Genomic DNA, 13,815 nt, shown 5'->3' on the forward strand with positions numbered 1-13,815 from the left:
GACTGACAAATGCACAGCATGTGCAGACAGTTTTAGATCTGGTGTAAGAAAATTTGGAGTTAGAAAGGAACAGGACAGACAATACCTGATGCAAAAAAAAGGAACAGATGTATTAAGGAGAAACAGAAACCCACGCAATAAACGTTTCTAAGTTTAAAAAGCATAATTTATCAGTGAGACAAAGGCTTAAAAAAGAAAGCTGTGGGCAGTCCATACAGAATTACTATTTAGCAACAGAGGTGGAAGAATCTGCAAAAAGCCTATGAAAAGCAAACCTGATGTGCTCCAAATTCAATGGGTTGTGTTTTCCTTTTGTTGCCCCTCAGCAGAATCGCTAGATCACTAACACTGCAGGACTCCAAGACCGTAGGTTTTGGTCCATCAAAGAGACCACGGTCCTGAGGAAGCCGATCAAAAGATTCTGGAAAATAATGCTGGAGCAAATCAACCACTCCAGATGCTAAACGGAGAATACCTGCAAAAAGCAGAATTCAGATTTTAAGGTTCAGCCTGTTTCAAACTCTCTCACAAACACACTTTTAAAAGATTCTGTAAGAATCTTGAAATCAAGACATATCATGAAAAAAACATTAGTCAGAAAAAAACAGAAGCTGTAAGGTCCACTTTATGTTTCTGCCATTTTGAGTGGACCTCATTTTTGGGCCTGTAAAGATCAGAAAGCATGCTGCATAGGCTTGGCAGCATTCTCAAAAAATGAAGGCCATAAGTGAGAAACAAGAAAAGCAGAAGCAGCACACCAGTGCTGCAAAGTCTAGTGCTTTGCTGATGGGACAATAGAACTATGTATAAATGTTTAAATTTTCCTTCAAACAAATACAGCCAAAACATGCAGTAGGCATGAGTGTTCCAAAAAAAATTACACTTTTAAAAACATTCATTCTTGGTTCCCCAGTGGAGATGTCAAAATACAGAGCTGACATATCAGAAAAAGCTGCCCATCTGATCTGCTAAAAAAACCAGGCCACATAGAGATGCTTTGAATTGGTTGGTAGAAAACTTCAATCATTAGAGACATATGAAGAGCACAGGCTCAGTTCATAAATAAATTTTTTACTCTACCTGAATGGGACCTGTAGTTCTGGTACAACTGATATATCCTTTTTGGTTTTCTAACACGCTGCTTCTTGTTCACGGAGCTCTTGCTTGCGTAATGAAACAGTGACCTCAGGTCACTAAAACGAAAAGCAACTCCTTTCATTATGCTCTGGGCAGTGTCACCAGTTAGAAACATGGCATTAGGGTCATTGATGCACTTCATTAACAGTGCTAGCTCAGCTTGCGTGAAATCCTGTATCTCATCACCGTAAAACTCATGGATGGACCATGGCAGTTCCCTGAGCTTTGAAAGTCGTTGAGATAAATTATATAGCAAATCTTCTTCATCAAAGTAACCTCCCTGCGATAATATCTGCTGATAAAGACAGAAGAGATGATAGATTTCACTCCTGTCTTCCGTGAAGTTCGGTGATCTCTTTCGGCCTAGCCTTTTGTACTGCTCCTCAGTAAGCTTGCCTCCAAAGCAGCTCAGTGCCTCAAAAGAGCCTTTCAGAAAAGATTTTATTTCTTTCCAAACCAACGCTGGATTGTACAAGCTTTTACCTTTTATCATTTTTGGCCATATCTCCTTTGCAAATACATCATAAGTCACAAAAGTCCAAGGATCACTTTCCCTAGAGTATGCATCTGCAGCTCCTCCATCATCACTATGTTCTGCTTCAAGGTTACCTTCTTCATCCTCGTCCTGCCAATTTGGTATGACCAAGTCTTCCTGAGGACTCCAGCCAACAATGATTCTTTTAAGACTTCCATCTTCATTTCTTGGAAAAAATGGGTCAGGCATGGATGCATCTAGTAACAACAACAACTGCTTGGAGGTGACAAACAGTGGAAAATTTTCATCTTTAACGTCCTGTAGTTTGTGAATATTTGGCTCCAGAGGCTTGAAGTGACTGGTTACCTTGGAAGACTTGCTAAGTTCAATGAAATTCTTCTGAACTTCTTGGCATAAGACAGGATTTTTTGTTACAAAGATCTGGTGCAGGTGCTCCAGCCTGTTTGACGCTTCTGTGCTACGCATTTGGTCTGTTTCACGGTCATCACATGAACTCATTTCTGTACCAGCTGTGCCCGAGGGAACCTTTCCATTCTCACTGTCCTGGTCTTGCTCATCGTTCACCTGCTCATCACTCGAATCATCACTGTCTTGTTTTATTTCACCCTCTTCCTTCTCTAAACTGGCTTTTTCAAACTCACTGCACTGTCTTTGCTGCCACGTCTGCCTCTCCAGCAGAGGTCCATTCGCCAAGGTGGATTTTTCCCAGTATGAATAGAATTTCTTCCAAAGCCTATACAGGCAGCAAGTCGTCTTCCCCGTCCCACTTCGCCCAATTAGAATGATTGGTTCCATGGGCTTTGGATTGATATCAATTACTGCATACTCCAACTCCCCAACTCGGAAAGGGTATTCAACAGAAGTCTGTACGTCATTTATAATGTTAAGCGCCATGTTAGTACTGAAACTGTGAAATTTTATTATGTTGTACTCCAGTTCTGCTGCACTGGCTGGAGGGAAATACTCAGGCATGGTACATTCTTTTGATTTTTCTGCCGCCATGTCTTCAACATAACAACGTGGAACACGCTTCTGTGTTGTCACACTGCGGTTCTGATGTCCTTCATTCATACACTTCAGCTTTTTCCTCAAGATGCAGGATAAACCGCGATTGTAGGAAATACATATATTTTCTAAGACACGGTCCAGCTTGCCGTGGTCAAGAACAATGGCCCAAATTCTAATTATTTCTGTGTAAACCCTACCTGATTTTTCTGGAAGGCTTTTCATCTGTTCTGTCTCCATGATCTTTTCTGGACTCTCACTGCAACGAGGAGAAAAGTCAATCGCAAGTTCCCACAGCATTCTTGCGCCTTTGTCCAGTTTGGCTTCATACAGCCGGATGTTAGCTTTCAGGTGTTTCAGTGGCTTCTGAAGGCCCCTAGTCCATTCGCCATTGCCAAGCTGCTTAATTGCCCTTATAGTTTTAGTTTTCAGATCATGAGGCACAGCTTTGCTGCTCAAAGTCTTCAGTGTTTCAGGAGTGCACTCTATTTCCCAGGTCATGTTATCAAACTCCTGCTCTTGTGCCTCAATATCCAGACTCTTCTCCTTTTCTTCCTTCTCTCTATTAGGCAGGGCCATATTAAATTCCCCTGTTCCATTCTTTTTCTTCCAATCATGCCTTTTTCCTTCAGGATAAGCTATGTTTCCACAAGGTTGCAAGGAACTTCTTCCCTCTTCCAAACTGGTCTGAGCTGCAGGTGGCTTTTGTACCTGAGGATGATCCTTTCTCTGCATGTCACCCACTTTCAGTTGCTGAATTAAAGCTGTGATTGCCTGCACTAGACTTTCCTGCAGTGTTAAGGGGCTATTTATTCCTTCTGTTTTCTGCTTTGCCAACTGACCTTTTTTTGTTTTTACGGAACACAGGGGTTTTAAATCATTAGGCATTACATTGCCAGATGGTGTCTTTAATGAGGACCCAGATGAAGAATGCCTTGTGCCCTTTGACTGTGAAGCCTCAGAGGCTGGAACGGGCTTAGATGTTTTAACCAACTGCCCTGCTCTGTCTTGCCGGTGCTTCTTTTTCTCCAGCGCAGCATTATTCCAGGCAAGTAGGAGTGGGTCATTTTTTTTAATTCTATGCCTCACATCTTTTCCAGATTTGTTTTTTATATTAAAGTTAATGTCAAATTTTGCCAATGACTCTGCTATTCTCTTAGTCTGCTTTGAAAATCCTCTCTGAAAAACAATATGCATCACTGTATTTCCATTCTCATCTTGTATGTTTGGATTAAGATATGGAAAGTCAGAAGGTCTTGAAGCAAAGAGATCAAGTAGGTAGTTCAGGATGTTTAAACCAGTGCCATCTGAAAGCAGAGAAACAAATATAAAAAGAAATCACTTGCTTTACAAGGATGCATTGTATGCCAACAATATTTAAATTTTTTTTTTCTGCAGCTAGCAAATTAAAATCTATTTACCGTCAAAAGAAAAACAAAATCTACAATTCATGTTTGTAACATATGCTTATTTCAAATGGCTCAAACCTGAGCTCTCCTAAGATTCAGGGAAAACAATACAACGGTAGCAAAGCTTTAGAAATCCCTAGTGCTGTAACTGTTCCCATAGCATCAGTCAATTTCATTCCTTTTTAACCTCTGGGTACAGACAGATTTGTTCATTTTCCAATATCAGCCCTGCTACCCAAGGAATGCTGGTGACTGGTCATCTGGACAAGCAGCAGCTCTGGTACTGCTCTGGGGTTGTTTGGTCCGCTTTAATATGGCACCCAGAAGCAACCTGCTGAAGATAACTTTGTTTTATTAAAATAACCTGCAGGAAATCCCAATTATTTCCTGATATCTGAGGTCCCTAAAGCAACTTCCTACAAAATAAGACTGGTTACCTCCCTGGGGGGAAAAAATATATATACTTATATATCTATTCTACAGCTTCCTGGATTTCATCCAAATAGTATATGTGATTTCAACGAGACACAAACATTTGCAAAACATTTCTTTTCTATCTCTAAAATAGTGACAATGAAAGTCATTGTAAAGAAATCCCACCTTAAAAACTTTACACAGTGAAAAATACTGAAGATATTCTCACTGGACTTCTTAATCTTTTGATTTAAAATTTTACAAGTCGCAGTAGCTCTGCTTTTAATCTCTCTAAACACATCCAATGAAATGTGTTTAAAAATTAATAACTTCAGTATTTTTAATTATTTTAATTCTCCAACTCAAAAAATGCATTTTTTTCTTAATTTAAAATCAAACCTGACTTCAAAGCTTAATTTGATAGTTTATCTTACTTTCTTGTATTTTTATGTAAGCCCTGGAGTCCTTTCACTGAGTTCTCCCTTTAACAAAACTTTGTTTGATTTATGACTGAGCAAAAAACTTTGTTTCTTCCTAGACACTTTCAGTTTACTCCATTCCCACCTAGTCCACATTTTACAGGGTTTCAAAGAAGAGCCTTCCTTTCTAAATCAGTATATTCACAAAACAGTAACTGACAGAGACATTAAGGTTGTTTGATTCCCCAATGTCACCTGAGCTGCCCCTACCTCTTCTTATAGTCCCACACGCAGGAACCACAGAGCAGAACACATCAGCTTAACAAAGACTGGTGTGTATCCTCTGGTCTGCAAACTTTGGGGGCTGAGTGAGACAATGAGACGTCCTGACCTACTACCTCTGCTAGCACATCAGTGAACAGTAGCAGAAGGGGCAGTGGGCCAGATAGGTAAGAAAAGAGGATGTTTACGACACCAAAAGCCTTACCTCTATTATTTAAACAGATGGAAACTGCAGCATGCAAAGGAGTATCTCCTTGTGTAACGGAGAGGTTTTGAGGATCTGCACCTTTGGTCAGCAGCAAATACACCAGTTCAAAGTAATTCTTTTTGAGGCATATTTGCAATGGAACTTCAGAGTTGGTTGCAATCCCATCTGGCAGAGCTGGAGTGAAGGACAGGAAAATATCAGGGGTTAAATCTGATATGCCAGATCAGATAATTACAGAAAGTTCTAAACAGATGAAGGCATGCATATGCTGATTGCCAAGCAGGTGACAGTTTGGGGTTTTTGTTAGTTTTTAACATGTATCTGTTAAACATATTTTGACTAAGAAAAATCTTCATAACCTCCTCTTATCTCCCATTAAGATGAGCAAGCAGTTCTTCTGTTGCGATAGGAAGGCATAAAGGCCAGAACATATCTTCTTCAAGCCAGTCAGTCATTGACTGAAATATGAAGTGTCCTTGCACCTCTGGCACTCACAAGGCTTCATCAGGACTATGTGTCCATAACTTAAAGCTAGCATCAAGCTATGAGATTCAATAAAAAATGCCAAAGTAATCCTAGGAATAACCTCATGCAAAACAAGAAGAATCATGATGTCTACACGAGTTAAAAAAAGAAAGACATCTAGTCATGCCTTTGAAACCAATGAAGTAGTCAGTTACTCATAACAGCAGACTGAACCAGAGGCTGTGGTTAACAGTTTCTATCAGGACAATACTGTGGTTGAAGACAGAGAAATCAAGAAATCAAAACAAACTACAAGCAAAGGAGCAACAATAATCTTTGACCTTTTACCAACCCTAACAAACCAATTTCATTTGACTAACATCTTCCACCCATGCAGCCTTACTACCTTCCCTTATGGCAGATGTAGCCAATGCACAGCACTCCAACAAGCTGCTGCACTTATGCAGAGCCACAAAAAAGCCCACATATATTGGTTATTTCTGAGACCACGTTGCTCCCAACACGTCAAATAACATACTGGATCTTTTACAGTACATTAATATTGCACTGGTTTTCACCTCCTAGTTCAAGCAAGCATCTTATCAGGTGCACTTGCGCATCTGATTTTTCACACTGCTGGATAATGTTGCCAATGTCAACATCTGGAAGACTGCAGTTTTTGAAGAGTCCTCCACCGGATGGATTTTCCCCATTGGCCTTCCCTGTTAGCAGCAGCAAAACTTTATGCCACATTTCCTTCTCCAGCAACTGTTTTATGAAGCTGTTAGCACAGGCCTGGGAGATGTTGCATGGGATTTCTTCAGGGATTTCTGCAAGACAGTCAACACAATATAACTCGCTTAAAGCCATACAATGACATCCATTTCACTGTAAACTAGTTTCAGAATAATTAGCTCATTAAAATCAAAGAACAGCAAAATGCATTTTTCCATCCTTATGCTGTGCACCAAGTAAGTTTGAACATTTTGATGCACCATGCTGAATTTTTGTGCATATTCCGGTGATTCTAAGTGCAAAAACCAACAGTAAATACAATTAAAAGCACATAATTTCAGTAATAACAGTTGCAGAAATAGAGAAGATGAGGAAGGGTAGAAGGGCAAAATGCATGTTTAACGCCAAACATATTTTTCGCAGCAATTAAGTTTTGTGAAAGGGAGAAATGTGAACTCACTGTACCTTCCAAAGAAGACAGGAGTTTCAAAAATCGCTTAACAGCACCTTCCTTCAATACATTTTTATTATGTGCTCCATTTTCAAACCTGTAAAACTGGACAAACTGTTCCACAACATCCCGGAGAGAATCTGTAGCAGCTATGGCACTTTCCTTCCCCCCTGCAAAACATCACAGAAATTGAAAATCCACTTCCTTGTCGGCACGTTTTCAGGGCAAGACTCCAATGTATTACATCCCAGGGCTCTAAGAAACCCACAGTGGCAGATTAAAATCAGATGGTTGAAACTTACTGCCAATGCCAGTCCTGTGATGGATTTCTGATCCCAAAGGATATTTGATACTTTCATCAAATACACTCTTGTCCTGGCTTTGCCTGGGACAATGTTATTTTAATTCTTAGTAGCTGGTACAGTGCCATGCTTTGGATATAAGATGAGGAAAAGGTTGATGTTTTGGTTGTGAGCAGTGCTCACCCTGAGACAAAGCCCTTCTCAGCGTCCCATGCTCTGCCATTGAACAGGTGCACAAGAAGCTGGGAGGGAACATGGCCAGGACAGCCGACCTGAACTGGCCAAAGGAATATTCCATACCCCACATAATGTCATGTTCAGTATATAAACTGGGGGCAATTGGCCCCTCATCACTGCTTGGGGACAGGCTGGGCATCGGTTAGCGGGGTGTGAGCAATGGTACTGGGCAACACTTGTGTTTCTTGGGTTTTATTCCTTTCTCCTTGTCGTCATTTTTAATACTACTAATACTACAGTTTTAGTCAGATGACTTGAGCTAGTCTGATTCCTCAGTGCCATTTACAAAATACAGCCACAAAATAATTTGTCCTCTTAGAAGAAAAAAACAAAACCAAAAAAATACATCAGACCAAGCTACAAGTTTAAGAGATAACTTACGTAATAGGCAATAGCAGATTTTAAATAAGGGCCCAATAAATGCCCTTAAATAAACACTGAAAGACTTGGCCTGAATTTCCTAAAAGCTTTAAGGAATTTAGCTACATCAAAGACCAAACAACCTTAGCTTTACCTCACAGGACAAAGAAACAGACAAAGTCATCTTTTCAGCAAAAAGGACTAACTCTCAGACTGTTAGCTATAAAGCTGGGGCTTATTCTCCAGCCTCTTAGAAAACTCTCGCAGGTTGTGCATTGCCCAAAAAAAACCCACCCAAAATCTGGCCACAAAAGACAGGCTGAGCTACCTGAAACACCAACCAAAGTGATTACCACCACATGGGTATTGGTGTTAACCCCCTAACTGAGAACCAATGTGCTAAAACCTTCTCCAGAGCAGAGATCTCAGCAGTAAAGAAAAAGAAACTGTGGGAATTTGTTTGCCAGGAGCCCTAAGATGCAAGCACAATGAAACCCAGTGTTTTCCAGTAAACTTATATGCAATACACACATGAAAACTGAGATGGAACCTAAAAACTTTGCTTTATGCCAAGTTTGATCTGAACAGTTGGACAGCAGCTGCCTTCAGGCAAGGACAAAATGATCACTTTTGACTGGTAGGAGATCATGGTGACAACTCATAGGTGAAATTACATAAAACCCACCCACCATTACCAATGCAAAATAAAACAATTTTGTACCTAAAGGATATAACTTTAAAACAGGAAAAGCACACAGTGCCTGTAGTACCTGTCTGCTTCTCAGAGGCAGTGTGTTTCTCAATGTGCTTGCTGACTTGTCTTACAGCATCAAAGTTTTTGTTCTTTTTCAAGATATCTATGACATATCTTGACCGTGCATCTGGAACAGTGGGATCAATCCCAAAATTCAGCAGCATGACCACATCTTCTGTTTGGCCTAAGAAAACACATGAATAAAAATTAGAGGAAGAATAATTCACCTTGTTCAGGGGTTTTGTTCTGTTTTCCCTTTTATTTTTCATTTCCTAGCACAATTTCTAGCCTATTTTTAATTTAAAAGATCTAAATTTTTCCAGTGTCGTAAGAATTAGGCGTTGTTAGATATTTTTCCACAAGGTTTGGAAGGTGACTTGATAAACCAGAATATTTCACATATTCAGGCATAAATATACACAGGTAGGCACTGAAGTTTCTTTCCTGTGAAACATAAACCACATGATTTTCTTGGAAATAAACCTTATAATAACAAAGGTGTCTACTATGACTAAAAGTATAATTTTTTTCAACAGAAACTGCTATCCTCTGTAGCGCTTCACCACAAGTATTACAGATTACACATGAGCACAATAAATATGATGGTGATTTAAAGCCTTGGCACCGTATCTAATATTCTGGAAGATTACATGCTCACTTCTTAGTATGCCCCACTGCACTACTGGGGGAAGCTTTACAGTTGCCTGTACTTCTCTTGCCTCAAAGAGGCACATTTGCTAGTACTCATGCCCTCAGAACAGCTGGGAGAGCACAGGAGCACCAAATCACCAAGTGATGCAGGAGAAAACTGAGCAACGGTGAGGAAATGAGTGTTAGACCACCACCCTTGGCACACCCCCACAGGACTCAAAGATCATGGAGGTCCTTTTTCACCCTTAGTGATTCTATGACATATAATGTTCATCATAACGAATAGCTAAAAAGAAATAAACTGTAATAAATACATATTAACATATATAATCTATCTATAATAAATACTATATGAATATTGTTAAATAAACCTTAATTTAAGGAAAAATAAATTTATACAGATATAAATTTATACAGATATAAATTTATACAGATATCAATTTATACAGATATCAATTTATACAGATATCAATTTATACAGCAGATGGAACTGCTGCAAAAGATGTGTCACACCTTTCCAGAAAATCAAATTATTTAGATATAGGTTGTGCACATTTCATTCACACTAGTAAAGCAAACCACCAGAATGTCACTGCATGCAATGACCCGAAAGTCTGGTGTTATCTTGGCACTGATGTTTGTTTCCTGTTGCCACCTAGTGAGCAGAGTAAAAAATACAAGGAAAAAAGCCAGGTTAACATAAAAGAAATCCCACAGAAAATGTGAAGGAAAGCATCCTGTTTTCCTCCTCTGACAATATACACTACTATTTCAGTCTTAAATTTTCACCTATTTTAAGGACACATCAAACTTTAAAAGGTAACTTTTAAGATTCTAAAAACTGCAGCATACTTGTGGGAAAACCCTAACTCGTCAAACCAAAGAGCAAAGGAAACTGTCATACATCAGGCATACTATTTTGAAAAGGAATTGTTGAAATGTTTAAATATTAGTTGTCATTACAAACTCTACCTTCAGATACTTTCTCAATTTCTTCCTTCACATGAAACAGTAAACACCAAGGTCTGAAACTTTTGTCCATTATTGACTGTTTAATATGAAAAGAAAGCAACACACGCACACAAACAAAAAGATTGTACTTACTGCTTTTCTGGGAATATTCACTGGAAGAGGCCACAATATGCAGGAGGGTACGTCCATCTCTGTCTTTCTGGTTGATCCTATCCTTCAAGTCTGGCCTCTGAGTCAGTAACCATCTGAAGAGATGGTTATTTGCTGAAATGACAAAACCCACACTTACTGATAAATGGATCAGCATTTTTTTCTCCTACGGAATGGCAAGATGCAAATCTAAGGTTGACTCATGGCCCTTTCACAGACATAGAAACTGTTGCTCCACACTGAGATGGCTGGAAGAAATACTGTTCTTTTGTCAAAGTTGATAATATTCAGGTCACAAAAGACCCCTATCAATCACACTTTTGCTTCAAATCACAGAAGAGAACAACTATATTAGGTTTCCACCACTATCAGGCACAGACGATCAAAGAGAGTGTTTAAAACATTTCTAAAACAGTGCTTTACTGGCACATGCAAGGTTATACCTAATAATCTTACCTGAGTTGTTGTGATTTTTTTTCTTTTTTTTTATTTTATAAAAGCTCTAAGTTTCAGTTCTCTAAGGAAAGCCACCACTGGTTTATTTTAGGTGCAGATGTCACTCACTTGCTTTGATACACAGTCTGATAACAGCATGCAGTGGATACACTCCAATGGATTCAGCTTTTGCCCCAATGGAAATTAGCCACTTGACTAACTCCGCTAGTTCTTGCACCTTCTCACCATGACCATACAACTCAGAAGTCTGACAACAAAGAGAACAATTACAACACATTATTTTTACATACACAAAAGGCATTTCCTTTTTAGTCCTATTTCCATGTTTTTATGACTAGAATCAGTGGAACAATAACAAGCTATATCCATTGTAATATGAAACTATTTATTCCATAGACTTTCATAGCATGGCTTGGGTCAGAAGGAACAATAAAGCTCATCTAGTTCCAACCCCCTGATAAGCAGGGTCACCTTCCACTACACCTGGTTTCTCACAGCTCCATTCGACCTTGCCTTGAATGCTTCCATGGATGGGGCATCCACAACTTTTCCTGGCAACCTGTTCCAATGCTTGACCACCCTCTAAGTAAAGAATTTTTTCCTGATATCTAATCTAAACCTACTCTTTTTCCGTTTGAAGCCATTTCCCCAATCCTGTCACTACAAGCTCTTGTAAAAAGCCTCTCCCCATCTCTCTTGTAGGCTCCCCTCAGGTACTGGAGGGCCGCAATTAGGTCAACCCAAAGTCTTTTCTTTTCCAGGCTGAGCAATCCCAGTTCTCTTTCCTCATAGGAGAGGTGCTCCACTCCTCTAATCATTTTGGTGGCTCTCCTCTGGACTCTCTCCAACAGGTTGATGTCAGAAATAGTGTGGCCAGCAGGTCTAGGGAAGTGACTGTCCCACTGTACTTGGCACTGGTGAGGCTGCACCTTGAATCCTGTGTTCAGTTTCGGACCCCTCGCTACACGAAGGACATTGAGCTGCAATAGCATGTCCACAGAAGGGTAATGCTGCTGAGGCAGGGTCTGGAGCACAAGTGTGATGAAGAGCAGCTGAAGGAGCTGGCATTGCTTAGCCTGGAGAAAAGGAGGCTCAGGAGGGACCTCATTGCTCTCCACAACTACCTGAAAGGAGGCTGCAGTGAGGTTGGGGTTGATCTCTTCTGCCATGTCCCAGGTGAAAGAAGGAGAGAAAACAGCCTCAAGTTGCACCAAGGGAGGTTCAGACTAGATACTAGGAAGAAAAAATTCAGTTGGAGAGTGGTCAGGCATTGGAGTAAGTTGCCCAGGGAGGTGGTAGAGTCACCATGTCTAGAAGTGTTCAAGAGGCATCTGGATGTGGCACTTTGGAAATGGTTTAGGGGTGACTATGGTGGTGCTGGGATGGTCTTGAAGGTCTCTTCCAACCTTGAGGATTCTGAGATTCTGTGAAAGCACACAGCCTGAGCAGAAAACAGCTGAACTTAAAACAGATGTTCTAGCAAGGACTTAATGAATATGAAGCATAGTCTACAAGGGACACAGCAATACAGGGTACTCTGGAGGTGTGCAGAAGAAGCTCAGATGGCAACTGAGACAATATGCCAGAAGGATAAGGACACAAAGAGGTGGTCGGAAACAGTGTTCAGATATAATTTCTCCATTTGTGCCAGTCATCTTTTTAAATAGTCTTCACACATGCTTTCAACATCCACAAATAAATCTCTTTTTTTCATACCTCACGCCAAATTTTGACTGGCAAGAATTACTGTTTGTGAACAGTTAAAAAAAAAATCAACAAAAATAAAACAAATTACAGGGAGATTGTAGTGGCAGCAGGGGAAGTTTGAGTTGTCAGAGAGCCACATTTTCTAATTTTCACAAAACAGAAACATTGCTTAGGGATTTTTCATTTCAATTCTTTCAGTCTTCCATGTGTACAACAAACCTACTAGAATAGGTAAGACTGGTGGGGCGAATTCAGCAACAAAGGACCTGATATTTTGTAAAGGCAATCCATGTTTCTCCTCCTCCCTCAAAGAAGAATTTTGTTTTGCTTGCCTAGGAAGGAAAATATTTTACTAAGACACTCTACATGCGTCCTCTATTGTGTTGCCATGCTTTATTGCTAGTGTGAGGAGTTACTCTGTTGGCGCTAAGACAGCACACCTCTGGCTAATGATACCTAACTAAGACATGCATCCACTAATCCTTCTGCTATTACTAAAAACAAGCCTATGAAAGGATGTTGATTTATATCCTTCACATTGTCCTTATTTTTCAGAATTACTTCTGCTCACTCTGTCAGGCACTTAAACGAAACAGCCCCAATTTGAAATTATTATGATAAAAGTACCACAAGCACTGTAACAGCCAAATGGCAAATTCTGGCATATTCCAGCACTATGCCTTAAACCTTAATTTGCCACCCAGTAAATGCCAAACAAAGGTACTGAGTAGCCTACAGCTAACGTCTTCTAAAGTTTCTCTCAGAAAAAATCACAGCGCTGGAAGAAATCTAGAAATTCTCTACTGCGACGTGGTGAGGCACTGGAACAGGCTGCCCAGAGAAGCTATGAATGTTCCACTCCTGGCACTGTTCAAGGCCAGACTGGACTGGACTTGGAGCAAACTGGTCTAGTGGAAGGTGACCCTGACCATGGCAGGTTGGAACCAGATGATCTTTAATGAACCTCCCAACCCAAACCATTCTATGATTCCATGATAAAGCCTAATGGAATTTCTCAGTGAATGTGCAACCATATCTTTTAAAAGTAGGTTACATGCAACAGAACTATACTTAATTAACATACACACAAAGAAATGAAAGAATAAACCCAAAAAATGCTTATACAGAGAAGAATTTTTTGGTAGTCTGTAAGAAATGCTTTACATTACTGCAGCTGAAAGATCCACTGTGTGGTGAGAGATACA

General features: G+C 40.0%; 1 protein-coding gene across 2 annotated transcripts in view; it reads right to left on the reverse strand.

Moving 5' to 3' along the window:
* Window positions 1-13,815, reverse strand: part of TRANK1 (tetratricopeptide repeat and ankyrin repeat containing 1) — a 51,339-nt gene that overhangs the window by 20,070 nt on the left and 17,454 nt on the right. For both annotated transcript variants that reach the window (XM_050312169.1, XM_050312180.1), the window contains exons 7-14: window positions 11,012-11,150; window positions 10,430-10,561; window positions 8,691-8,858; window positions 7,036-7,191; window positions 6,414-6,665; window positions 5,368-5,544; window positions 1,081-3,945; window positions 276-475 (exon numbers count right to left, since the gene is read on the reverse strand). In XM_050312169.1, coding sequence (XP_050168126.1) covers window positions 276-475; window positions 1,081-3,945; window positions 5,368-5,544; window positions 6,414-6,665; window positions 7,036-7,191; window positions 8,691-8,858; window positions 10,430-10,561; window positions 11,012-11,150 — 4,089 coding nt within the window. The remainder of the gene's footprint in view (window positions 1-275; window positions 476-1,080; window positions 3,946-5,367; window positions 5,545-6,413; window positions 6,666-7,035; window positions 7,192-8,690; window positions 8,859-10,429; window positions 10,562-11,011; window positions 11,151-13,815) is intronic.

This window comes from Myiozetetes cayanensis, unplaced genomic scaffold (assembly GCF_022539395.1).
Source record: "Myiozetetes cayanensis isolate MyiCay16 unplaced genomic scaffold, myiCay2020 scf1, whole genome shotgun sequence".
NCBI lineage: Eukaryota > Metazoa > Chordata > Aves > Passeriformes > Tyrannidae > Myiozetetes > Myiozetetes cayanensis.